The sequence below is a fragment of the Phascolarctos cinereus genome, unplaced genomic scaffold (genome assembly GCF_003287225.1).
Source record: "Phascolarctos cinereus isolate Bilbo 61053 unplaced genomic scaffold, phaCin_HiC Scaffold_726;HRSCAF=1367, whole genome shotgun sequence".
Classification (NCBI taxonomy): Eukaryota; Metazoa; Chordata; class Mammalia; order Diprotodontia; family Phascolarctidae; genus Phascolarctos; species Phascolarctos cinereus.
This window is the reverse complement of record NW_027556098.1, coordinates 116,349,404-116,376,755: the sequence shown is the minus strand read 5'-3', so window position 1 is coordinate 116,376,755 and position 27,352 is coordinate 116,349,404. Positions and strand designations below refer to the sequence as shown.

Genomic DNA, 27,352 nt, shown 5'->3' with positions numbered 1-27,352 from the left:
TTCTGAAACTCTACCTATTCAAAACAGAATCCATTATCTCTCTCCTAAACCTACTGCTCCTCCTAACTTCCCTATTGTTTTCAAGGACCTCAGCATTTTACCATCTACTTAGGTTCATTGCCTACAAGTCATGATCAGTTCCTCACTCTTACTCACCCACCACAACCAGTTAGTTGCTAAGTCCTGTCGATTGTACCTCCCCAGTATCACTCATTCTCCCTGCTCATATAGCCAGGATCCTAGTTCAGGTCCACATCATCTCACACCTGGACTATTGAAACAGTGATCTCCTTGCCTCCTCTCTCCAATCCATTTTCCACATGGCTGCTGGATTGATTTTCCTAAAGCATAAGTGTGACCACATCGTCTCCTTGCTCTAGAAGCTTCAGTGGTTCCCTATTGCCTTTAGAATTGAATGCAAAGACTTCTGTTTGGCATTAAAGTTCTTCACCATCTGGCTCAAATCTTTCTTTTTAAGTCAATTACACATTATTCTCCCTCACACATTAATGTTCCAGTTAAATCAGCCTACTTTGTATTCCCTATATATGATACTCCATGTCCTGTAAGGCTTTCATATCTTTGTTGAGGCTTTCCCCTTTACCTGCAACACTTCCCTTTCTGATCTCTGCCTTTTGGAACCCTGTGCTCATTTCGAGGCTCACATTGAACCACCTTCTACATCAGACACAGGGCAAGTGAGCAGCCAGCAAAACTCAACAGGAGCCAGATTAAAATATAGTTGGGAAATGTTTAACAAAGCAAATAAAAAATGCAACATAGATAATGTTGATTTGTGGTTTTCTAAGTCACTAAGTGGAATTCCTTTTGGGTTTGACCCCAGTGTTCTATGCCACTCTTAGGTCCTCCACTTGTTGGTTCCTTTCCGACTCCCATCCAATTTCTCTCTGTTTAATGATATGTATACATGCCACTTTCTTCTGTAAAAATTAACTTTTGTATTTATCCTAAAGAACTGGAATCAAAACACTTCTGCCATATTAGTGGACTTTTCTGTTGTTCTACTCACCATCTTTGTGACTTTTCCAACTATAAATCTCTTCCCCAGTGGTTGGCCCAGTGTTTTGGCACACAGCAAGTGCTTTTCATGCATTCTTTCATTTCTACCCCAGCACTGAGCACATGGTAATATTATTTATTAGCTGGCTTAATAAATGGTTATTGAATTAAATTGAGTTGAATAAATGGTGAGAGTCAAGCAGCAAGGTGGTGCTGTGCAAAGTGGATAGAGTGTCAGACCTAGAGCCAAGAAGACTTATCTGGCCTCAGACACTAGCTTTGTGACCCTGGGCAGGTCACTTAACCCTGTTTGCCTCAGTTTCCTCATCTATGAAGTGAATTGGAGAAGGTAATGGAAAACCACCTCAGTATCTTTGCCAAAAAAACCCAAATGGGGTCATGAGGAGTCTGACACAATTGAAATTACTGAATAGACAACAACAAAATAGTGAGAGTGGAGTCACAGGGGCAGGAAATACAAAAACGCGGAGCCCAGTTTGGCTGAAGAAAAGTGTTTGCTTAGTGGAGTACTGGGAGATGAAGCTGAAATCATGGGGCTGGGCTCAGATCGTGGAGGGCCTTGAATTCTAGGCCAAAAAATTGTGTGTGCAATATCTTCCACTCGTGCTATGATTAGACTCAGCACTTATCATATCTTTTCATCTCTGCTCTGCATTCCTTCTTAGCTCACCATGTACTTCTGTTTATGAGAAGATCCCCTAGACCACACACAAAGCTACAGACAATGTGTGGCCAGCCTGGTCTTCCTGTCCTTGCTGCCTCTATTTCTAGGCTTTCCAAGGTTGCTTTTGTTTACATGGCTCATCCTTGTGAATTTTATCAGCCCAGATACTACTCCATAACATTCAGTGACCCCGAGCAAAAGAAACGTGTAACTTTTTGAAAGAATTTCTCTTGCTCCGAGTTTAAAAATAGCTTTCCCGCTTCTCTCCTTTGTTGGTTGAGGAGTTATTGGAACAAATTATTTTGAGTACTTTCCTCCCTCTGGGAAGCTCCTCCCAGGGTCCTGAAGCAGAATTGTCAAAGAAGCCTTATAATTCTTGTCAAGCGATGTTAACAGCTGTCCCTTTATCTTATGGCTTTTTCCTCTTTTTTTGAAACTTCACATTTAATATTTAACCATACACTATTGTCTCAGTCATTTCCAGTGTCTTCTAGATTTCTTGGCAAAGTGCTGCCAAACACTTACTCCAACAGTCCTTTACATAGAGCCTTGTAGGGACTAATGGCTCCAAAAGTGGCTTTCCCTTTCAGAAAGACTTTATAATGTTATCCACTTTTTGAACTGTGACTTAGGTGTGATTCATTTTTGTATCTTGATTTTTAAAAATTAAATTAATTTTTTCTAATGAACAAAAATCTCATTTTCTCTCCTTCCCAATCTTTTCCCCTCATTGGAAAAAAGGAAAACAAAAACAACTCCCCTCTTGTAGTAAATGGATGTAATCAAACTAGGGGGATAGGGATGAGGATTGAGCTTGGAAGGAGGGTTACTCTTTTTTCCCTATTGACGTGTTCTTGGGGAGACTGGACCAAAAGGTGAGAAAGCAGCCAGCTGTGATCAGAAGGACAAAAATCAATGACACTCAAAGGACAAACATGGATAAACATTAACGCAAATGTGGGGGTCAGATACTTGAGAAGTGAGGCAGCTTCAAGGAATACAACCTCTTGCACTGGAGAAGAATTCAGGCTATGGATTCTATAAAGATACTGGTCCTTGGAGCCTGGTAGAGAGCTAAAGCTAAAGGAAACTTCATGAGGGCTCCACAAAGGAAAAAATGGACTCCTAGTGTCCAAATTTGTGAGGTACCCCTTTTAACTCATGTGTCTTCTACATGTGCGCCCAACTACCTTTGTACATTTATACTTCTACAGTTTGGATCCATTTTCCCCAAGGATCTTGTGTGTGCAACTGGAGAATGCACCCCAATTTGGGGGAATGTTTTGTATCAACTATTTGTACCGTACTTAGTAAATCTTTTTTCTAAAAGTTAGTTAAGTGTGGCTGACAGATTGTAAATGGGAAGCGCAGTGGTAGGGGCTCAGGAGGGGTAGTTCTAGAAATCCAGCCCTCAGGATTCCTGGACAGAACCTTGAGAGTGGGAGTGGTAGTTAAGCGACTTCTGAGAGCTCTAATACTTGAGTGCCAGTACCCGCTTGGGAATTTGCTGTGGCCAATGGGGGCTATATTTACATAGAATCTAAAACTACCTCTTCAGCTTTTACCCATTTGCTCCTAGTTCTGCCCTTTTGGGTCAGGCAGAACAAATTTAAATCTTCTAAATAAGAAATCTTTTTTTTTCTAAATAAGAATTCTTTAAATGCTTGGAGGCAACCATCATGTCTCCATGAACTTTTGCTTATGTTAAACATTCTCTGTTCCTTTTACCAATCCTTTTATGGCCTCCAGTCTTTTCATCATCTTGGTGGGCCTTCCCTGGAGGGTATCCCCCATTAGAGAATAAGCTCCTTGAGGGGAGAGACTGTCTTTTGCCTGTTTTTTTTATCCCCAGCACTTAGCACAGTGCCTGGCTCATAGTAAGCACTTAATCAATGTTCATTGAATTGAATGGTGAATTAAATTCCAAATTGGAAGACTCCTTCCTAAAATGTGAATCCCAGAACTAAGTAAAGTAATCTGGTGTTGTCAGACTAGGAGAGAGTATAATGGGGCTATCAACTTTTTGTTCTGGATAGTTTGGGGCCAGTTCTGTAATTTCATGGGTTTCTGGAATACCCAATGAGGGACGCTCTATCTACTAATGCAACTTACCATCTTGGAGAATGGTGTGGAGGAACTGAGAGGTTAAAGGATTTGGCCCAGGATCGCACAACCAGGACGGTTAGAACAGACTTTAACCCAAGTCTTCTTGACTGTAAGGCTAGCTCTCTATCCATTCTCTGTACTATGATGCCTCTATGCATTATGTTCCTCTTTTAGTGAAGCCTAAGACTGCATTAGATTTTTTTGGGCTGCTATGTCATCTTGCTTACTCCTCTTGAGCTCACATTTCACTAAAACCCATCTTTCATGCAATTGTTTGTCTCCTTTCAGCACTCAGAAAGTTGAGGTTTTCACTTCCAAGTAAAAGACTCTTATTCCAGTCAAGAAAATAACATTCAAGGTATCTGTCAGTGGCCCAATGGCCTGCCAAGAGTTTTCCCCCATGCTTTGAACTCTAAGCTATGGGGATCTCACTTTTAGTCTGGTGCTCTAGTCATCCATGACTAGATGTTGCAGCAAGGTTAATGCTAAGCTATACTATATCAGTATGTGACCGTGCTAGAAAACTCAGCATGGAATCAGAAAATATTAGATTTTAAATTAAGATAAAACATCTCTATCACTGTGACAATCAGAAAGTGATTCCATTTTCAAAAACTTAATTGATTTCTGACTTTTAAGGAACACATCTATTCTGTATAAAGGGGCAGTATATTTGTATTCATTTATCAGTATGCTGTGCCTGGAAAGCTAAAAGTGATGGGGAAAAAAGCATTCTTTCAGCATTAGGAGAAAGGAGAAGGGAACACGCATTTATTAAGCACCTACTATGTGCCAAGCACTGTACCAAGCTCTTTATAAATACTCTCTCATTTGATCATCACAACACCCCTGGGAGGCAGGTGTTATTAATATCTCTATTTTACGGTTGAGGGAACTCAGGTAGACAGAGGTTAGTGACTTCTCCATGGTCACATGAATTATAGGTATCTAAGGCTGCAATTGAACTTAGGTTTTCTTAATTTCAGGCCCGGTGTTCTATCCACTGTGCCACCTAGTTTCCAAAGTCTGGCAAAGTGTGATGCACATGCATATGGAATCCCCTAAAATCTCTCCTACATCTCCAGTGCCTTTATCATTTTAATGCAGCTTTGCCAGTCTTTCCCAAACTTAGGAGCCCCACAGATCACCCATTTGGCCCATTAGCCAGACCATTTCCATGCCTCCCCACTCTTACATCTTTCAAGACTTATGGCACTTTATCTTTTCCATAAGGTACAATTTCCCATGTAAACCAAACAAAAAGAAAAAAAAACTTTCATTGACCTAGAGATGGAAGGAACTTCAGAGGCTCTCTAGCCCAATACCCTTTATTTTATAAATCGGGAAACTGAGTTCCAGTGAGGTTAAGTGACATACCCAAGGTAACACATGTAATGATCAGAGATGAATCTAAACCCAGGTTCTCTGACTTAAGAGCTAACTCTCTCTCTCTGTGTACCCAACCATCTCCTTTACATAGTGGCACTTTGATTAATAAATCACCAGGAAATAAATGTTAGCAGGCAGTAAATGGAGTTGAAGTTCTTACTTTCTTGGTGCTGGATCAAGTGTCTGTAGTGACAGGTAAGAAGAAAGCTGACCTCTGACACAAGGCTCCCTAGACAGACTAGTCCAGACTGGAAAAAAAGGATGACCTCTCTCAATGCAAAGGCTCAGACTTCACCTTTTAGGGGCATACTTTCTCCAAAGATGCAAGTTAATCTCCTAAGGGGAATGGAAAGCTGAAACATACCCCACCTGGTAGCTTAATAAAGAAGGAGGCCAGCCTTTGACATGCCTTCCTGTTGCTGCCATATTTCTTTGACTAATAATAGTGAAGTTCTTGACATTGAAATGCGTTCCTGGATCAAATCCTCTTTTTAAATAGCCATGCTGACTTTAAATAGCCTGTGCTGACTTTTCTGAAACCAGCTGCCTGATTTCTGTCATGTCCTGATCAGAGGTTACTGCATGCTTTGTTATGGTTCATACAGCTATAGATTTAGAGTGTGGAGGGCCTGCAGAGGCCATCTACTCCAACCCCCTTATTTTATACTTGAGGAAACCGAAGCCCAGAGAAGGGAGTGGTGAAGCCAGACTTCAAATCCCAGTTCTCTCTAAATCCTCTATCTTTTCTACCCTGTGTGTTTTGTTTTGTTTGTTTGTTTATTTGAACTGGGGGAAGGTTGACTCTCTGACCTCCTCAGTATAGAGAACTCCCAAGGAAACTTATCCACCAGTGCAAATCAATAACTGTTCTGCTTGGGGCACTGAGAAATCAAGTCACTTGCCCAGTATCCCACAGTCAGGTTGTGTTGGAGGTGGAACTTGAACCCAGGTTTTCCTGGGCTCCATCTCTCTCTCCATTAAACCACTAAATATTATTGCTGTGCATTTTTGTGGCTTTATTTATTATTATTATTATCTATTATTTATATAGATAGTAATAGTATAATTCTGCATAGTATTGCTACTGTATATTAAATAATTATATAGCTCTGCTATATATTAAATAATAATAATCATGGTGGGAAGCTAGGTGGGACAGTAAATAGAGTGCCAGACCTGGAATCAGGAAGACTTGAGTTCAAATATGGCTCAGACACTTAATAGCTGTGTGACCCTGGCTAAGTCACTTCACCCTGTTTGCCTCAGTTTACTCATCTGTAAAATGAGCTGGAGAAGGACATGGCAAACCACTCTGGTATCTCTGCCAAGAAGATCCCAAATGGAGTCACAGAGAGTCAGACCCAACTGAGACAAGTGAACAACAATCACGGAAGAGAACATACTGTCGCCTTTGTAGACTGCATGACACATCTCAGGAGTTCCCTATTGCTCTATGCCTACACTATATAACTAGATAGGAGGTCTCATTTTTTTCCGTGTATGATTTTTCAAACCACTGTGATTTCTGCTTTCTGTTTCCTTATCTTCCCCTTGGTTTAACTCTAATCCAGCAGATGGCACTTGCCACTTTTCCCAGACTATCGGACCTCTAACTTGGCTCTATGGGAAGAAGTCTCCAAAAGGTGTTTTTTTTTTTAATTGCTCAAAAAACACTTGCCGGTTATTCTTAAGCCTTCCTTTCTACATGGTCCCACAGCCTCAGACTGCACAGAAAGGGCACCTGCCCAATACACAACCCACCCCTCCCACAACCCTTAGTAATGCATAAGCAAGTCTTTCTCTCCAATCTCTTAGGGGTTGCTAGTGAATTATTTCCATGTGTCTGTTCTCCACCCCCCTCTTCACACCCATTGAACCCTGTTCATCTTAATATTTCTTGAGGCATCTAAGTGGCACAGTGGATAGAGCACCAGCCCTGAAGTCAGGAGGACCTGAGTTCAAATCCGGCCTCAGACCAAACACTGGGCAAGTCACTTAACCCCAATTGCCTAAAAATAAATACTTCTTGCTACTTCTCAGGGTTTAGAGGAATATCCTAGCTTTTTCCCCTAACTGTCCTGTCCCTTCATCGCAGCCTTCTTCCACTACAGTGGGGAGTAATGAAAAGAGTAATGAATGAATGTAGAATCAGAGTACCTGGGTTCAAATCTCTGTTCAACCACTTGTTCCTTGTATAGACTATCGGTAAGTCATTTCATTTCTCTGTGCCTCAGTTTCTATATCTGTAAAATGAGTAGTAGCTTGGGTAGATGACTTCCAAACTCCCTTCTAGCTCTCTAAATCTATCATGTCATTACTTGTTCAGGTTATTAACATTACCAAGGGTTGATTCCCAAAAGGTCTTAAAGGAGGGGAAGGGTACCAGTTCCTCTTGGCATACTAGGAAGATAGAGAGATATGTCATCCTTGCTGGGTTATATTATTCCTGTTGTGCATCCCCACCATCATGTGCACTATGTACAAATTAGTGTGCTAGTATTAGCACCCTAAAAATCTCTCTTCATTATTTTACTCCTTCTATCCCCATCCCCTTACCTTCACCTTGCTCCACTCTGTTCTTGCAAGGCTTATGTGTCATAAATCCATCTCCATTTAAATGGACCCTTTCTTCCTGTTTCCTTTTTTTTTTCCTTCAATTGATTTTATTTTATTTTTGCTCTTCTCCTTACCTTTTGCAGAATTAACTTTCCTTGTGTTTAGGGTACCTTTAAGTTTCCTTCCAGGTGTATAGACAGACAGACAGACAGAAAGATGAGAGAGAGAGAGAGAGAGAGAGAGAGAGAGAGAGAGAGAGAGAGAGAGAGAGAATGAATGAGAATGAGAATGAATTAAGTACTTACTACATACCAGGTACTATGTTAACAGCTGGCTATACAAATACAAGAAAGCAAAGTCCCTGCTTTCGAGGAGCTTATATTCTAATGGGGGGACACAGCACATGCTGGAAAGTGGAGATAGGAAAGGAGGGGGACGGACATGAGGGTGGAGACTGTGGGAAGTTGCATGAAGATAATCAGAAAAGCTTGACTATCAAAGTGAGGGAAAATGGATGGAATCTAAATTTCTGGCAAAGTGGAGATAGTTGGAGAGTAGGGCCATGGCAAGAGCCTCTAAGTCTGTGATTCTATGATCTTGTGAACCTTCTTGCCACCTTTTTGCTATAGGTTCTGTTGTTTTCCTGTGGTTTTCTTTCTTTTCTATTTTTTTTCTTCTTGTTCTGCCATCATATACCTTTGTTAGCTTTTCTCTATTTCTTTTCCTTAATATTAGCCATTTTTTTCTTTTTCACTCAACTACTCCTATAGCTTTTAAATAGATATTTAATTTTCTTAAATGCATTTTTTAAAATGTACACAAGAGCAGCTAGGTGGCGCAGTGGATACAGCACTGGCCCTGAAGTCAGGAGGATCTGAGTTCAAACCCGACCTCAGACCAAAGACTTGACACTTACTAGCTGTGTGACCCTGGGCAACTTAACCCCCAGTTGCCTAAAAATTTTAAAAAATATATACACAATAATCTCTTCCTGACGAACACTCAAGCACATTTTTTTTTCTTGGTTCTGCTTTCTTCACTCTGATTTACTTTATACATGCCTTCCCAAATTTATCTGAGTTCTTCTTATGTATCATTCTTTAAGGAATTCTATCAGTGTACTATTATTTGTTCAACCATTCCTCAGCCATTGGGCATATACTTTGTTTCTCAGTTTTTATCACAAATAGTACTGATCTGCACATTTCTGTACATGTGGTTCATTTTTGTGTAGTCAGTAGTCTTCCTAAGATAAACTGCTGTTTGTGGAATCTATTTTTTGTTGCATGATACCCAACTATTTTCTGGAGCACTTGTGTCATTTGGCAAAATTACCAGTCTTGAATTCGAGCATCATCTCTTCCCAGTCCTTTCAGCAACTAATTTTCTCATTTTTGAGCATCTTTTCCAGCTTGATAGCCATGAGGTAATACCAGAGTTGTTTTGGTTTGCATTTCTCAAGTTATAACATATTTGAACATTTTTTCCTCTTGAAAGGTGTTTGTTTATACCCTTTAATGATTGTTCTTTTAAGAAATAGCTCTTGGGCAAACCCAGGAAATATATGAACACAATCACAAAACACTTTTCGCATAAATAAAGTCAAATCTAAATAATTGGAAAAACATCAGTTGCTCATGGGTAGGCTGAACTAATATAATAAAAATGACAATTCTACCTAAATTAGTTTACTTATTCAGTGCCATACCAATCAAACTACCAAAAATTATTTTATAGAGCTAGAAAAAATAAGAACAAGATTCATTTGGAAGAGCGAAAAGGTCCAGAATATCAAGGGAACTAAAGAAAAAGAAATGCTAGGGAAGGTAGCCATACCAGGTTTTAAATTGTATTATAAAGCAGCAATCATCAAAACTACTTGGTACTGGCTAAGAAAGAGAGTGGTGGATCAGTGGAGTAGGTTAGGTATACAAGACACAGTAGTCAATGACTATAGTAATCTACTGTTTGATAAACCCAAAGACCCCAGCTTCTGGGATAAGAACTCACTATTTGACAAAAACTGCTGGGAAAACTGGAAAAGAGTATGGCAGAAACTGGACATAGGCCAAAATCTTGCACTATATACCAAAATAAAGTCAAAATGACTTCATGATTTAGATATAAAGGCTGATGCTATAAGAAAACTGGGAGAGCAAGGAATAGTTTACCTGTCACAATTATGGAGAACATAAGAATTTATCACTATGCAAGAGATAGAGAACATTATGAAATGCAAAATGGATAATTTTGATTACATGAAATTGAAAAGTTTTTGCACAAACAAAGCCAATGCAATTAAGATTGGGAGGGAAGCAGAAAACTGGGAAAGAAGTTTTATAATCAGTATCTCTGATAAGGGCCTCATTTCTAAAATATATAGAGAACTAAGCCAAATTTATAAGAATACAAGTCATTACCCAATTGATAAATGGTTAAAGGATATGAATAAGCACTTTTCAGAGGAAGAAATTAAAGCTATCTATAGTCATATGAAAAAAAAATGCTCTAAATCACTATTGATTAGAGAAATGCAACTCTAAATGACTCTGAGGTACCATATCACACCTATCAGATTGGCTAACATGACAAAACAGGAAAATGATAAATGTTGGAGAAGATGTGGGAAAACCAGAACACTAATGCATTGTTGGTGGAGTTGTGAGCTGATCCAGCCATTCTGGAGAGTAATTTGGAACTATACCAAAAGGGCTATAAAACAGCAATACTATTTCTAGGTCTGTATCCCAAAGAGATCATAAAAATGGGAAAAGGACCCACATGTACAAAAATATTTATAGCAGCTCTTTCTGTGGTGGCAAAGATTTGGAAATTGAGGGGATGCCCATGAATCGGGAAATGGCTGAACAAGCTGTGCTGTATGAATGTAATGGAATACTATTGTGCTGTAAGAATTGATGAGCAGGCCAACTTCAGAAAAACCTGGTAAGACTTATATGGTCTGATTCTGAGTGAAGTGAGCAGAACCAGGAAAACATTGTGCACAGGAACAGCCGCACTATGTGATGACTAACTTTGATAGACTTAGCTCTTCTCAGCAACATGAAGATGTAAGACATCTCCAAAAGCCTCGTAATGGAAAATGCTGTTCACATCCAGAGGAAGAACTATGGAGTTGGAATGCAGATGGAAGCAGACTATTTGCTCTTCTTTTTTTATTCTCTTTCTTTTCTTCCTGTGGTTCCTCCTATTGGTTCTAATTCTTCCTTACAACATGACTAATATGAAAACATCTTTAATAGGAATGTATATGTATAACCTACAACAGATTGCACACCGTCTTGGGGAGGGGAAGGGAGAAAAATTTAAAACTCAAAAACTTATGGAAGTGATTGTTGAAAACTAAAAATAAATTAATTAATTTAAAAAAAAAAGAAACAGCTCTTGGAGCAGCTAAGTAGCACAATGGAGAGAGCTACGCCTTTCGAGTCAGGAGTATCTGAGTTCAAATCCAGCCTCAGACACTTGACACTTACTAGCCGTGTGACCCTGGGCAAATCACTTAACCCCGTTGCCTAACCAAAAAAAGGGAAAAAAAAATAATAGCTCTTAATCTTGTTTATAAATTTTAGATGTTGTCTTTTAATCCTAGACTTCTGGGAGTTTTTAACATGAGTGTCTGTTGTATTTTGTTGAAAGTTTTTTCTTTTTCTTTTTTTAATGTTTTTATTTATGTCCTTTGTTTTGGTTGTGGTTTGTTTGTTTGTTTTTGGCATCACTATAGTTTACTCTCCAGTATTCCTCTCCCTCTTTCTCCCAGAAAGCCATTTCGTGTGACAAATAGTATTAGACCTAATGGAAAAAATAATTCAAAATCCAATTCTTTTATTTGGTTCTAGTTACATTGATTTTATTTGTACAAAAGCATTTTAATTTCATGTCATTAGGTCTATTTTTGTCTTTTATGATCTCTTCCATTTTACATGTGAGCACAGCTTCTTTCTGTACTCCTAATGGTGCAAGGTAAAACCTTCTGGGTTTTGTTGTTGTTTTTCTTTTTCTTTTTTTTAGCCTTGCCATTTTACATTTAGATTGTTTATCCATTTGGACTTTTATGGTGGTCCATTATGTAAGATATTGTTCTAAACGTTTTTTTGTTTTTCAATCATGCTGCTTTCTTGTTTTCCTAGTAGTTCTTGTGGAATAAGGTGTCCCTTGTCCAGGAATTTCTGTTCTTGGGCTTTTTGAACACTGGGCTGCTGTGGGCATTTATTGCTAGGCATTTAGTCAGGGCTGATCTACCTTTTTTTCTTTTATTCAGTACTACAGAGTTTGGATAATTATTCCTTTGTTGTGTACCTTGAGATATGATAAAGACAAACACCATCCTTCCTACTTTTTTCATTATATTCCTTTATATTCTTTACCTTTCATTTTCCACATGGATTTTATTATTTTGCCAAATTCTATAAAGTAACTTTTTAGTAATATGATTCATGTAGAAGTGAATCAGAGTAATTTGTGTAGTCCAAGCAAGAAGTTATTTAGATCTGGAGTGGTGATGGCTCTGTGAGTTGAGAGAAGGACCCATGTATGCATAATATTATGGAAATAGAAATGACAAGCTATGGCTACTGATTATAAATGTGGGTTGTGTGAGAGTATCAACTTGTAAATATGGATGACTGGAAGAACAGTGGTTCCCTTAATAGTAACAGGAAAACTTGGAGGAGGTCAGGATTTGGGCAGGAGGACAATGAGTTCCGGTTTGAGATGCCTTCCCCCCGAAGAATGTAAGGAGACACATACTATTAGGTTTGTGTCTCTGTGTGTAATCTCAACATCTATTGCTTTGCATATAGTAAGCTTTTAATAATGTTTGTTGAAGATGCTGGAGTGAAAGCAGTGACTTGCTTGAGCTCTCCCCCAAACCCCTCCAAATACCTATAAAAAATGGCTCTAAACAAATTGTAAAGCAGCAGAACCCAAAAAAAGACAGAGTGAAACAAATTTCCAGCCCTGGATGATTGATCAGAAAAGTATATCATGCAGGGCTGGGAGCAGAGCACAGTGAGGTGTGGGTGCACAGGCCTCAGCAAACCTGGAGCAGGCCTCAGCAAACCTGGAGCAGGCCTCAGCAAACCTGGAGCAGGCCTCAGCAAACTTGGAGCAGGCCTCAGAGGACTGAATCGTGGGCAGCTGTGGTGGTTTCCAGACTCGTCAATCCATGAATGCCAAAGACAACTTAGAAGATCAGTGGGAAAAGTTTGTTTCTGTGGTGCTGAGAGAGGAGCGTGGGTCTCAGCTCCATTCCCCAAGGAGCATGGCCCTAGGCGGGGAAGTTGCCTCCTGAGCTTCCAGCCCACAGACTGAGGGGGAATCCAGTGGCTGATCAGAGGGGGATTGCAGAGATCTCTTTGCCAGTGGTGAGGCAGGAATCTCTTGCTTTGCCCATGGTTGGATCTGGGTCACAGTTCTGGGTGGTGGTCCTGGGACAAGGAGTGCTGGTGTGGTGGAGCTTGTAGTAGCTGTGGAGTGAAACCCCTCCTCACAGTTACAGGACAGAAAGGAGTGTTGTGGTCACTAATAGACCAGAGCACAGGCCAGGAAAGGAGTAAACACCTCGCTCTTGATCATACCACCTTGGAAGAACTGAAAATTTACAGGTCCATACAAGTATCTCTGAAAAAAGCTGTACAAACCCCCAAAGCTTGGGACAGTACATTCTCCACATTGGAAGCAGATTCTTACCTTAACAAAGAATTTAAAATTCAAGTAATTGGCTGAGATCACGAGCAAGCAGCGCAAAAAGAGTCAGACTATATTATCTTACTTCGGTGACAAAGAAGATCAAAACATACAACCAGAAGAAGACAACAAAATCAAAGCTCCCACATCCAAAGCCTCCAAGAAAAATAAGAATCTGTTCCAGGCCATGGAAGAGCTCAGAAGGGATTTTGAGAAGCAAGTAAGGGAAGTAGAGGAAAAACTGGGAAGAGAAAGGAGAGTGATGCAAGAAAATCATGAAAAACAAGTCAACAGCTTGCTAAAGGAGATCCAAAAAAATACTGAAGAAAATAATACCTTAAAAAACAGCCTAACCCAAGTGGCAAAAGAGGTCCAAAAAGCCAATGAGGAAAAGAATGCCTTAAAAAGAAAAACTGGCCAAATGGAAAAGGAAGTCCAAAAGCTTACTGAAGAAAATACTTCCTTAAAAATTAGAATAGAATTGGAAGCTAGTGACTTTATGAGAAATCAAGACACTGTAAAACAAATCCAAAAGAATGAAAAATTAGAAAACAATGTGAAATATCTCATTGGAAAAACAACAGACCTGGAAAGTAGATCCAGGAGAGAAATTTAAAAATTATTGGACTATCTGAAAGCCATGATCAAAAAAAGAGCCTAGACATCGTCTTTCAAGAAATTATCAAGGAAAACTGCCCTGATATTTTAGAACCAGAGGGCAAAATAGAAATTGAAAGAATCCACCAATCTCCTCCTGAAAGAGATCCCCAAAGGAAAACTCCTAGGAATAAGGTAGCCAAATTCCAGAGTTCCCAGGTCAAGGAGAAAATATTACAAGCAGCCAGAAAGAAACAACTCAAGTATTGTAGAAACACGATCAGGATAACACAAAATTTAGCAGCTTCTACATTAAGGGACCGCAGGGCATGCAATATAATATTCTGGAGGGCAAAGGAGATAGGATTACAACCAAGAATCACCTACCCAGCAAAACTGAGTATAATCCTTCAGGGGAAAAAATGGTCATTCAGTGAAATAGAGGACTTTCAAGCATCCTTGATAAAAAGACCAGAGCTGAATAGAAAATTTGACTTTCAAATACAGGACTCAAGTGGAACATGAAGAGGTAAACAGGAAAGAGAAATCATAAGAGACTTATTAAGATTGAACTGTTTACATTCCTGCATGGAAAGATGATATTTATAACTCATGAGACCTTTGTCAGTATTAGGGTAGTTGGAGGAAAAAAATTATATGTATGTATGTATGTATAGATAGATAGAGAGCACAGGGTGAGTTGAAGATTAAAAGGGTCATATATGGAGAATAAAATTAAGGGATGAGAAAGGATTATACTAGGAGAAGAAGAAAGGGAGAGGTAGAATGGGGTAAATTATCTCAGGAAAAAAAGCAGAAAAGAAAAGGCTCTTACAGTGGAGGGGAAAGGGAGGAAGGTGAGGGGGAATGAGTGAATCTTATTCTCATAGGATTTGGTTTACGGAGGGAATAACATTACACATTCATTTGGGTATGGAAATCTGTCTTATCCTATGAGAAAATAGGGGGAGAAGGGGACAAAAGAGCAGGAGGATGATAGAGAGGAGGACAGATTGGGAAAGGGGGTAATCAGAAGCAAATACTTCTGAGGAGGGACAGGGTCAAAAGAAAGAATAGAATAAATGGGAGGGCAGGATAGGATTAAGGAAAATAGAGTTAGTTTTTCACAACATGTCTACTATGGAAGTGTTTTGCGTAACTGCACATGTACAACCTATATTGAGTTGCTTGCCTTTTCAATGAGGGTGGGTGGGGAGGGAGGAAAGGAGAAAATTTGAAACCTAAAGTTTTAAAAACTTTTGTTTAAAAAAAATATTTTCACATGCTACTGGGAAATAAGAAATACAGGAAATGGGGTACAGAAGTCTATCCTGCCCTACAGGAAAATAGAAGGGGAAGAGGAAAAAGAGAAGGAGTGGAGAGATAGAAGAGAGGACAGACTAGGGGAAGGGATATTCAGAATGCATGCCATCATGGGGTGAGGAGAGGGGTGAGATGGGGTAAAAATTTGGAACTCAAAATCTTGTGGAAGTAAATATTGAAAACTAACAATAAATTTATATTTAAAAAAATAATGTTTGTTGTTTTTAAGAAGCTATTCCTTTCCATAACTTCCATGTATTGTTTCTGGTTCTCCCTTTAAATAAATCTAATCCCTCTTCTGGGCATCTAGGTAGTGCAGTGGGTAGAGTGCCAGACCTGGAGACGGGAAGACTCATTCTCCTGAGTTTAAATCCAACCTCAGATACTTACTTAGCTGTGGAAACCTGGGCAAGTCACTTAAGCCTGTTTGCCTCAGTTTTCTCATCTGTAAAATGAGCTAAAGAAGACAAACTTCTCTAGTATCTTGACCAAGAAAACCCTAAATGGGGCCACAGAGTCAGAGATAACTGAAAAATGACTGAACAACAACAATCCATCTTCTATTTGATAGCTTTTCAAGCATTTGAAGACAGCTGCTATGTCTTCCTCAATAAACATTCATATCTATGGCTGAAATCTCCAGTTCCTTTAGAAATCTGTATATGACATGGTTCAAATACTTTACATTATCCTGGTTGCCCTACTCTGGAAATGACCTAGTTTGTCAATGTCTTTCAGACTTTGTAGAGTACAGCATTGAACATGATGCTCCATAGTAGTCTGACTGGGGCTGAGTAAGGCAGGACCATCACCTCCTTTGTCTTCATTATAGCAGCCCAAGATGGCTTTCCCTATTACAGCTGCCTTGTTAAACTCTGAACTTTCAGTCTACTAAAATGACACCCCTCTTTCTCTTTCTCTCTTCTTCCCTCTCCCTGTCTTTCCCTCTCTACCCCTTCCTTCCTTCCTTCTTGCCTTCCTTCCTACCTGCCTTCCTCCTTTGTTCATAGCTTTCAGATGATCTGATGATTCTTCAATTATCTTTCCTCAATCTGTTTTCAGGTCAGTTGTTTTTCCTAAACATAATTTTTAGCTCTGTTTTAAATTCTTTCTTTAACTCTTCTTGTGTTCAGCTTGCATTATGCTTTGAGATTTTACTTGTAGTTGTTTTCAAGTCATATTTTTCTGTATTTGTGTCTTGAACTTCCATGTTACCGTAGTAGCTCTTTAAGTCAGGTTCTTTTTTTTTGTTTGCTCATTCTTCCAGCCCACTTCTTGACTTGGGACTTTATGTTAGTGTTGGGCTCTACTCACTTCTAGGGCGGATGTCTAGCCTGAACTTCTGTCTTTTAATGTCCTTCTTCTGTTTTCACAGCTCAGTCTGGGGGATTGCAAACTTTTAGTCTTCCTAACTCTTGGCCAGATGCTCTATCCACTGCCACCTAGCTGCCTTCTTGGCCAAGATACTGCCATTCTTTTTTTTAATCTTATTTATTATTTTAATCTTATTTTATTTTTTCCCAATTACATGTTAAAACAACTTTAATATTATTTCTTTTTCAAATTTTGAGTTCTAAATTCTCTCCCTCCTTCCCCTTCCCCCCTCATTGAAAAGGAAAGCAATTTGACACAGGTTATACTTGTGTAGTCATGCAAAACACATTTCCATGTAAGTCATCCTGTGAAAGAAAACACAGACAAAATATCTTTGATCTGCATTCAGGCTCTACGAGTTCTCTCTCTGGAGATGGACAGCACCTTTCATCATAAGTCCTACAGAATTGTCTTAAGTCATTGCATTGCTGAGAATAACTAAGCTATTCATAGTAGATCATCATACAATATTGCTATTACTGTGTACAATGTTCTCCTGGTTCTGCTCATTTCACTTTGCATCAGTCCATGTAAGTCTTTCCAGGCTCTTCTGAGAGCATCCTGTTCATCATTCCTTAAAGCACGATAGTATTCCATCACAATCATATACAACAACTTGTTCAGCCATTCCCCAATTGATGGACATACCTTCAATTTTCAATTCTTTGCCACCACTAAAAGAGTTGCTATAAATATTTTTGTACACATAGGTCCTTTTCCTTTATGTTTTTGTTTTTCTGTCTCTTTGGATAGAGACCTAGTAGTGGTATTGCTTGGACAAAGGGTACACATGGTTTTATAGCCCTTTGAGCATAGTTCCAAATTGCTTTCCAGAATGGTCAAATCAGTATACAACACCAATAGTACATTAGTATTTTAATTTTCACACATCCCCTCCATTATTTGTCATTTTTCTTTTCTGTCATATTAGCCAATCTGACAGGTGTGAGGTAGTAGCTCAGAATTGTTTTAATTTGCATTTCTCTCATCAATAGCAATTTAGAGCATTTTTTTCTTAGGACCATAGATAGCTTTGATTGTGTTGTCTGAAAACGTGCTGTTCATATCCTTTAACCATTTGTCAATTGAGGAGTGGCTCTTATTTCCATAAATTTGACTGAGTTTTCTATATATTTGAAAAATGAAATCTTTATCAGAGAAACTTAGTGTAAAAATTTTTTTCATAGTAATGGTTACCTCCTATATATTTTCCTCCATCCTGTTTTCCTCCTATTTATCCTACTCTTTCTTTCCTTTTACCTTATCCATTCTCAAAAATGTTTTGCTTCTTTTACATCCCTCAAACTGCCCTCCCTTTTATCAGCCTTACACCCCTTCTCTGATCTCCTTCCCTTCCTACTTTCCTATGTGGTAAGATAGATTTCTACACCCAACTGGGTGTGCATATTATTCCCTCTTTGAGCCAATTCCAATGAGAGTAAGGTTCACATGCACCCCTCCCCACTTTCCCCATTTTCCCTTCCACTATAAAATCTTTTTCAGTTCTCTTTTATGTTTTTTTTTTGACAAGGCAGTGGGGTTAAGTGATTTGCCCAGGGTCATACAGCTAGTAAGTGTCAAGTGTCTGAGGCTGGATTTGAACTCAGGTCCTCCTGACTCCAGGGCCAGTGCTCTATCCACTGAGCCACCTAGCTGCCCCATCAGGCCTTTTTTATGTCAGACAATTTATCTCATTCAGCCTCTCCCTTTTCCCTTCTCCCAGTGCATTCTTCTTTCTCATCCCTTAATTTTTTTAAAAAAACATCATACCATCACATTCAACTCAAACCTCTGCTTTCTGTCTATGTGTACTCCTTCTAACTACCTTAATAATGGGAAAGTTTTCAGGAGTTACAAATATCGTTTTCCCATATAGGAATATAAATAGTTTAACCTTATTGAATCCCTTATGATTTCTCTGTCCTCTTTACCTTTTTATGCTTCTTTTGCATCTTGTATTTGAAAGTCATATTTTCTATTCAGCTCTGTTCTTTACCTCAGGAATACTTGAAAGTCTTGTATTTCATCAAATATCCATCTTCCTCCCCTGAAGGATTATACTCAGTTTTGCTGAATAGGTAATTCTTGGTTGTAGTCCTAGCTCTTTTGCCCTCCAGAATGCCATATTTGCAGTGCTCTAATCCCTTATTGTAGAAACTACTAAATCTTGTGTTATCCTGACTGTGGCTCCTTGATTTTTGAATTGTTTCTTTTTGGCTACTTGTGGTATTTTCTCCTTGATCTGGGAGGTCTGGAATTTGACTATAATATTCCTGGGAGTTTTCATTTTGGGATCTCTTTCAGAAGAGGATTGGTGGATTCTTTCAATGACTATTTTACCCTGTGATTCTAGAATATCAGGGTAGTTTCCTAGATAGTTTCTTGAAAGATGATGTCTAGTTTCTTTTTTTTATCATGACTTTCAGATAGTCCAATAATTCTTAAGTGATCTCTCCTGTATCTGTTTTCCAGGTCAGTTGTTTTTCTAATGAGATAGTTCACATTGTCTTCTACTTTTTCATTGTTTTGATTTTGTTGGACTTATTCTTGTTGTCTCATAAAGTCATTAGCTTTCACTTGTCCAATTCTAACTTTTAAGGAATTATTTTCTTTAGTGAACTTTAGTACCTCCTTTTCCACTAGACTAATTCTACTTTTTAAGTTCTTTTCTTCAGTGAATTGTTGTATATCTTTTTCCATTTAGCCAATTCTGCTTTTTCAAGGTATTCTTCTCTTCATTAGATTTTTGTTCCTCTTTTACCATTTGGTCTATTCTGTTTTTTAAGGTGTTATTTTCTTCAGTATTTTTTTGTGTGTGCCTCCTTTACCAAGTTGTTGGCTTTTTTCATTATTTTCTTGTGTCACTTTCATTTCTCTTCCCAGTTTTTCCTGTACCTCTCTTATTTAATTTTTAAAATCCTTTTTGAGCTCTTCCATGTCCTGAGACCAATTCATATTTTTCTTTGCAGCTTTGGATGCAGGAATTTTGACTTTGTCGTCTCCTTCTGAGTGTGTGTTTTGATCTTGCTTGTCATCATAGTAACTTTCTATAGTCTGAATTTTTTCTGTTGTTTATTCATTTTCCAACCTATATCTTGACTCTGTGCTAAAGTGGGATTCTGCTTCCCAAGTGGAAGGTGCATTTTCCCAAGCTTCAGGTTTTTGTGCAGCTGTTTTCAGCTGGAGACCTGTAAGTTTTTGTCTCTTCCAAGATGGTATGATCTAGGGAGAGGTGTGTTTGCTACTGTCCTGTACTGTGTACTGGTTTGTGAGAGACTACACTCACTCTTTTTAACCCTAGAATTAGCTCATTCCAGATAAATACATATATTCCTCTAACTCATATTAGTTGTCTTCTTTCCTGAGAACATAAGACTGAATGAGTGAGTGAGTGAATGTAAGTGTATTGGCAAAAATCAGCAAATGGAGGAATAACAAGATAAGCACTCAGGGCAGCTGTCTTTGTTGATTTGGGTAAAAGTCTTACAATAAATTTGGGACATTGTTGGGTAGAATGATCCAGGGTCAACTCCATGCTATGTATTTTAACTTCATCATTATTTCCTTGAGCATGGGAAGTTGCTACGCCTTCACATGATCCTCTTATGAGGCAAATAGGTGGCAACTAGTGGATAAAGCTCTAGATTTGAATGTAGGAAGACCTGGATCCAAATCCTGCCTTAAATTTTGGGCAAATCATTTAATCTGTAAGTGATTTTATAAGATGAGGGTGATAAAATCCGCTTCACAGAACTGTTGTGAGGATCACATGATATATATAAATCACTTGCCATCCTCTGAGTGCTGTGAAAGAAGTACCATTGTCTGATCCAATAATTCATTTATCTTCCAGTGTTCCTTCACATTAGTATGTTCATTGTGTATGTTATTTTCTTGGTTCTGCTTACCTTATCCTCCATCATCTCATATCATCTCAAAATGGATGGCCATAGATGTTTTGAACTCAATATTCTGTCTAAACAGAGTTTAAAATTGAGTTTAAAATTTAGACTCAGTTATATCTAAGACAGATCTCATTATCTTTTCCCCCTGAACCTTCTACTTTCCTTGTAAGGTTCACCATCCTCTCAGACTCTGAGGCCTGAAATCTAGGTGTTATCCTGAATTCCTCCAGTATCCTCCAATATCATAGTAGGTGCTGAAGAAATATTTATTGAATGAATTAATATAAGCCTTAACAATTCTCTAAGTTCTTTACATTCATCATTTTTATGGTATGATGATAACATTCCATTATATTCATACACCACAATTTGTTCAGCAGTCCTCTACTTGATAGGTGGCCAGCTCTTTGCTAACACAAAAGTGATGCCACAAATGGAGTTGTATGTATCTCTTCCCCTTTGTCTTTGATGTTCTTGGTATAGATGACTAGTCTTGGTCATCATGGGTTAAAGGGTATATACAGTGTAGGAACTTTTCTTGTATAGTTCCAAATTATTTTTCACCTTTCTTTCTCTATTTCATGTTCTTCCAATTCCACCACAACCCCTACTCTACAACCCCAGCCACTCACTATAGAGTTAGATTAGCATCTGTTTCCTCAGAGTCCTTTTCTTATGTGTTTTCCTTTCAAGAGGAGTAGATGGGATATTGGATTTGAAATCAGGAAAACCTAAGTTCCAGTCCCACCTCTCTAGACATTCACTAGCTGTGGGACCCTGGGCAAGTTACTTCACCTGACTTGGCCTTAGATTCCCCCACTATAAAGTGATGGAGTTTGACTCAACAACCAGTCCCTTCCACCTCTAAATCTATGATCCTAGTCTATTCTTTTAAGGAAGAACTTCATCCTCCTACATAAACTAGAGGATAGAGTGGCATTCAATCAGCCAACTTTTACTATGCGTTTTCTTAGTTCTAGGCACTGTCCTAGGTACTGGGTAAAGAAATGATGAATAAAACAATCCTTCCTTTAAGGAGTCACTTTTCAACAGGGAGACAATACATATGTACAGTATAAGGGAGACAAGTACATATGTAAGCATATACCAAATAAAAATAAAGAGAATAAATACAACATAGTTAAATGCAACATAGTTTGAGGGGCAAGGTACAAGCATTTGGCAAGATCAGGGAGGCTCCTTGTAGATAATGGTACTTGAAGTGTGTCTTGAAGGAAGAGAATTCTATTGAGGTAGAAGTAAGGAGGAGGTACATTTCAGGCATTGGGTTCAGATTGTACAAAGGCCCAGAGATGGGAGTTGGAGTACTATGTGTGAAAAACAGAAAGGACAGTCTGATTGGGTCGTAGCTTGTCACCTTTTCTAAAAGGAAACCAACATGCATTTCATACATACAGTACTGTTTCCTGGATCTCATAGGAACAAAAACAGCCTGTAGTCTTTTCATGTTCTCAACTCCCATACCTATTTAAACTGAGGTCTTTGACTTGTTTAAGGAAGAGGCTTATCTGAACTTTATGTTATTATCAAGTGTTTTTCCAGGACTTTTCTACCTTTTCTCCTAGGTTCTGGTGTGGTTTTTCAGTGTCCCCCAAACTAGCAGATTCCTATTAGGGCCCTAATGCAAACAGTGGCTGGCTTAATAATGCCTATTAAAGGGCCAGCATTCTTTAATTCTCCCTCTCCTTTCACGTGCCTAAGGCTCCCTCTTTAGAAGGTCATGGTAGGGGCAGCTAAATGGTGCAGTGGATACAGCACTGGCCCTGGATTCAGGAGGACCTGAGTTCAAATCTGGCCTCAGACACATAACACTTACTAGCTGTGTGACCCTGGGCAAGTCACTTAACCCCATTGCCTAACCCCCCCCCCCAAAAAAAGGACTTGGTAATGGAAGGCAATCCTGGGGAAGAAATATTTATCAGTTGGTTGAGAGAAATGATGTCCCTCAAACTTTTTAACCATTACACGGTCAATAAATATTTGTTAAATACCTACTGTGTGCCAGGCACTGTACTAAGTGCTGGATATTATTAAATATTAGCAAAAGCACCAAAATGGGAATAATCTATAATAATCTTGACCTCACAGGAGCAAAACTTAATGTTGAGAAATAGTTAGGAATCTGTTTGAATGGGGATTAGAAGGCCAAAATGTGGAGCTCCTCCAAAGATGGAAAGAGTTTAACCTGAAATGCTATAAACTGGCAAACACTGAAGGTTCTCCATATCTACAGGACACCAATGAGCCACTTCTCTAAGACACAGCTATTCCAATTCTTTCACTCCCATCTATATTAGCGACCGCCTCTTTCTCACCCTAAATAAAAGATAGATTTATTGTTGTTGAGTTGTTTCAGTCATGTTCAACTCTCTGTGACCCCCATTTGGAGTTTTCTTGGATAATGGAGTGGTTTGCCATTTCTTTCTCCAGCTTATTTTACAGATGAAGAACTGAGGCAAACAGGGTTAAGTGACTTGATCAGGATCACACAACCCCATACTCCCTCAGCTAGTAAGTGTCTGAGGCCAGATTTGAACTCAGGTTCTTCTGACTCCGGGGCCAATACTCTGTCCACTATACCACCTAGCTGCCCAAAAGATAGATACTTCCTTCCTTTTGGTAAAGGGTTAAGAGGCTATGGGAGTTAATTGTTACATACAATATTCATGTTTCATATGTCAGTTTTTTCTTAATTGTTTTTCTTTATTACAAGGGAAGCTTCTTTGGAATTTGGTTATATCTGAAAATTTATGTAATATTCTAAAAAAACCTAACTTTAAAATGTTACAGAAATAAATAATAGCAGCTGGCCCCCAGTGTAATGGAAAGCACACTGCACCAGTCATAGAGAACTGGGTTCTAGCATCAGTTTTACTCCCAACTGGTGCTGCCTGTCAGGGATTCAAACTGAGGGATCTGGGGTTGGGACCAAAGTGACAGGACACAGAAAAAGAAGCAGGCCGATGGGAGAGAGCAGGATGGCCTACCAAGGCTGAGTAGCCCCAGGAGCAAGGCTAATTTAGAGAACTTCTAAAGAGGAGTCCTTTTAAACCCAGAAGACCAGGATTGGCAGAGTTGGGTTCAACCTACTGCTGACAAACACCTGCCAGCATCAAAGAATTAGGGAAGGGAACCAGTCCCTAGGCAGAGGATTCTCCCAGACTTCTACTGGATGCTGTCATCACTCAGTCCTCATCCTTTGCACTTTGACCTCTTTCCAAGTGAGCCAATTGCAGCAGTCTCCTCTCCTCTCTAAAGGCCTCCTCTGGGACTCTCTCTTCCATTCCCCATCTCCAGATGCATTTGCCTCACCACAGGAGGCTATTCTGCCCTGCCTTTAGGATGCAGCTCACACACAGGTCAGGAATCCACTTTGGCATTTTACCAAAAAGCACCATCTTTATTTTTACCTATTCTGATGTGATTCTCTCTCTCTCTCTCTCTGTCTCTCTGTATGTGTGTGTGTGTGTGTGTATGTTTTCCCTCAGTGGAAGTAGAGTATAACTTTTTGCAGTATTTGATGACAGTCAAAACTCATGTAGAGACTTACATACTTCTCTGCCTCCCGCGCCCAACTCCAACCCCATGGCCCTTCAGCTTTGACCTTAAATAGTCGGAGAATTAGTGAATACATATTACAAGCCTGTAATGTACCAGGCACTGTTCTACAAGCTGAGGATTCAAGCACAAAAATGAAGTAGTTCCCACCCTCAAGGAATTTGTTATATTCTACGGAGGAGACAACATGTTAGCATTTAAATATATACAGAACATGTGCAGAATTGGTACAAGGCAGTTTTTTGTTTGTGAGGAGATGTAGGGGAAGACATTAGCAGTTGGATTGATCAGACAAGGTCTGTTGTAGGAGTTGACATTAGAGCAGATTTCAAACTAGGGATTCTAAAAAGAAGGAGCTGAGGAGGGAGTTCATGAGTCAGTTAATTAACATTTATTAAGTGCCTACTATATTCCAGGAACTGTGCCAAGGGCCAGGAATGCCAAGAAAGGCTCAACACAGTCCCTGCTTTCAAGGACCTCACAGATTAATGGGAGTGACAACATATAAACAATTATGTGCACACAAGATATAATCGGGCTAAAATAGAGATAATCAATGGAAGGAAGGCGCTAGCATTAAGGGGATTAAGAAAGGCTTCTTGCAGAAGGTGGGATTTTAGCTGGGACTTGGAGAAGCCAGAGAAGCCAGGACACAGAGGGAGAATTCCAGGCATCAAATGCTCAGATGTGGCGGGGAGGAGGCTGCCTGATCAAAGGAAAAGAGATGGGAGATGGCATTTAGTGTGTGAACCCAATTGGTTAACTTAAGTGGCAGGTGCTGGATTGCCACAGCCACAAAGTAGGCTATGAAGAATTAACTCTAGCTAGCCCTTGTGGTTGGACCTCGTTCCCCTACTGTGATCAGAGTCTGCAGGATGGCCCAATGCCCTTAACTTCCTTGTTTGGTCTCCTATTTGCAGGAAGCTCTGCGAAGACCTATAGAGAGCCTTCTGGTGCCAAGGCCCTAGGGTGAGTGCTCTAGGAAGTGTCAGCAGATGGGGGAGTGGTTATTGCGGACTGGGCGATGTGTCCTTTGTTGATTTGGAGAATGAACCTGGCATGTTGCATGTACAATAATCAGGGTGAGAGTACAGTGGGGGAGGAGGATGTGATAATGATTCTAATTTAGTTAATGTTCCTGATCTGAGTATCATTACACCCTAAGACAACAGTCTTCTCTTGATCACTCTTTTAGGAGAGAGAGTAAGCCATTGAACTCTAGGTAAAATGGAAGAGAAAGCTAGTTTTCTCACATACCTGCACACACAGGAAATAGACCCAAGACAAAAACAAGATGTTAGCCTAGAAAGCAGAAAACCTGAGAGAGCCCAGTGAAGGAGTTCTATTTCCATGTTTTTCCCCACAGGGCTCCTTGGGCAGGAGAGAAGATTCAGAGCTTTGAGAAGGAAATGGGAGTGGGAGGACTGAGATCTCAATAGCTTTATAATGTGAGCCAGAATTAATTGTGTCTTGATTGCCTTCCAGGGGCAAGCTGGCAGCCCCCACGGATAACCTGCCAAGCATCTGGGGAGAGAGCCCTCCCAGATTTGCCACTAAGCTGAGCAGGGTGGTGGCAAGAGAGGGACAAACAGGTCGCTTTTCCTGCAAGATCACTGGCCGCCCCCAACCCCAGGTCACCTGGCTGAAGGTAAGGAATGGTTAGACTGTGCCCCAGGGCCTAGAGACCCAAAAGGTCAGTGTGAGACCTTGTTGGTGGGTGCAGACGTGCCATCTTACTATTGGGAATCCACGAGGACTGTCTGGTGTTCCTCATGTCTGTAAGACTACATCGTTCATTGGTCCAGTCCACTCTAGCTCCTTGTCTCCCAGGCAGGGAGAATGAGTTCCCCATGAGTCGTGCCCTAAATCAGTCTGTCTAAAACTCCCAAGCCACAAGGCCCTGATCATCACAAAACTCCTGATCAGCTGCAGACCTCAGGCTTACAACCATTCTTCCTTTTCTGTTTCACATTATTTATGACTCAGCAATCAAAAGCCTACTTTTTATCAGCTATCATATCCATTGGGAAATAAATACGATGGCATCTCCTTTGTGATGATGATTATATTACCCTTGAAGGTGCATACCCAGTCCAACTTCCTTTCCTCAGACCACTCAACATCCAATCATTGCTTTGGAGCTGGAAGGAACCTTAGGGGTCATCTAGTCCAACCCCCTCATTTTACATATGAGGAAACTGAGGCCCAAAAAGGTTGAGTGAATTAGCCAGAGTCACTTAAATATTAAGTAGAAGAGCTGGGATTTCAGCTCAGGCTCTCTGGCTGAGATTCAGAACTCGTTCCACTGCATTGGAATAATAGCACAGTGCCTGGCACATAGTAAGTACTTAATAAATATTTATTGACATTGGTACAAATTCCATCTGGGTCTTAACATTACTTCTCCATCCACATAATCTTAAATTGAGCAGTCCCTCTCTTATCTCTGGGAAAGTCCTTGGTCCCAGGCTCCGTCTGTTCTCAGGCTGATCTTGCTGATCATCCCTGGCAGTCACATGCTAGAATCTTCAAGGAAGTAAATTATAGCTTGTTTGTAGTGATGCATTAATGAATGGATGGATGGGTGGATGGGTGGAAAAGCATTAATTAAGTGCTTATTATATGTAAAGCATTCTGCTAAGCACTGGGGATACAAATACGGAAGTAAGGCAGCTACTTCTCTTAGGGGGTTCTCATTCTAGTAGGGGGAGATCACACAAATTAGGAGGCTTCAGCTGCAAGTGTGATGATTTTAAAAGCTCAGTAGTCCTTGGGGTGCAGTGGCAAAACAGAAAATAATGCATCATCTTTAATGCCATTTCCTTTAATGAAATCATATTTGTGTCTGATATCAAACCACTTGAAAGTGCCAAAGACTTAAGGGACAAGAACTTTCTTTTCTGGATCTTCAGTAGTTACGGCTACTGAGGAGCAGGAAGATGCCTCATCTGCAGAGTTGACAAGTCACATCTCCCCCTCCCCTAGGGTTGCTCCCCTGGATGATAGCTTTGGGTGCCTGTCTGCTATGGTCTGGGCAGTGCCGCTGTTCCCAGGGTTCTTGGGTTTAGCTGCTTTTCAGTGGCAATTGGTTAATAGTTGGTATTGGTGG

At 39.8% G+C, this 27,352-nt stretch overlaps 1 protein-coding gene across 4 annotated transcripts in view; it reads left to right on the top strand.

Moving 5' to 3' along the window:
- The window catches only part of MYLK (myosin light chain kinase), a 381,040-nt gene that overhangs the window by 161,003 nt on the left and 192,685 nt on the right, over window positions 1-27,352 (top strand). For all 4 annotated transcript variants that reach the window (XM_078146743.1, XM_078146744.1, XM_020985979.2 and 1 more), the window contains exons 4-5: window positions 25,164-25,212; window positions 25,729-25,891. In XM_078146743.1, coding sequence (XP_078002869.1) covers window positions 25,164-25,212; window positions 25,729-25,891 — 212 coding nt within the window. The remainder of the gene's footprint in view (window positions 1-25,163; window positions 25,213-25,728; window positions 25,892-27,352) is intronic.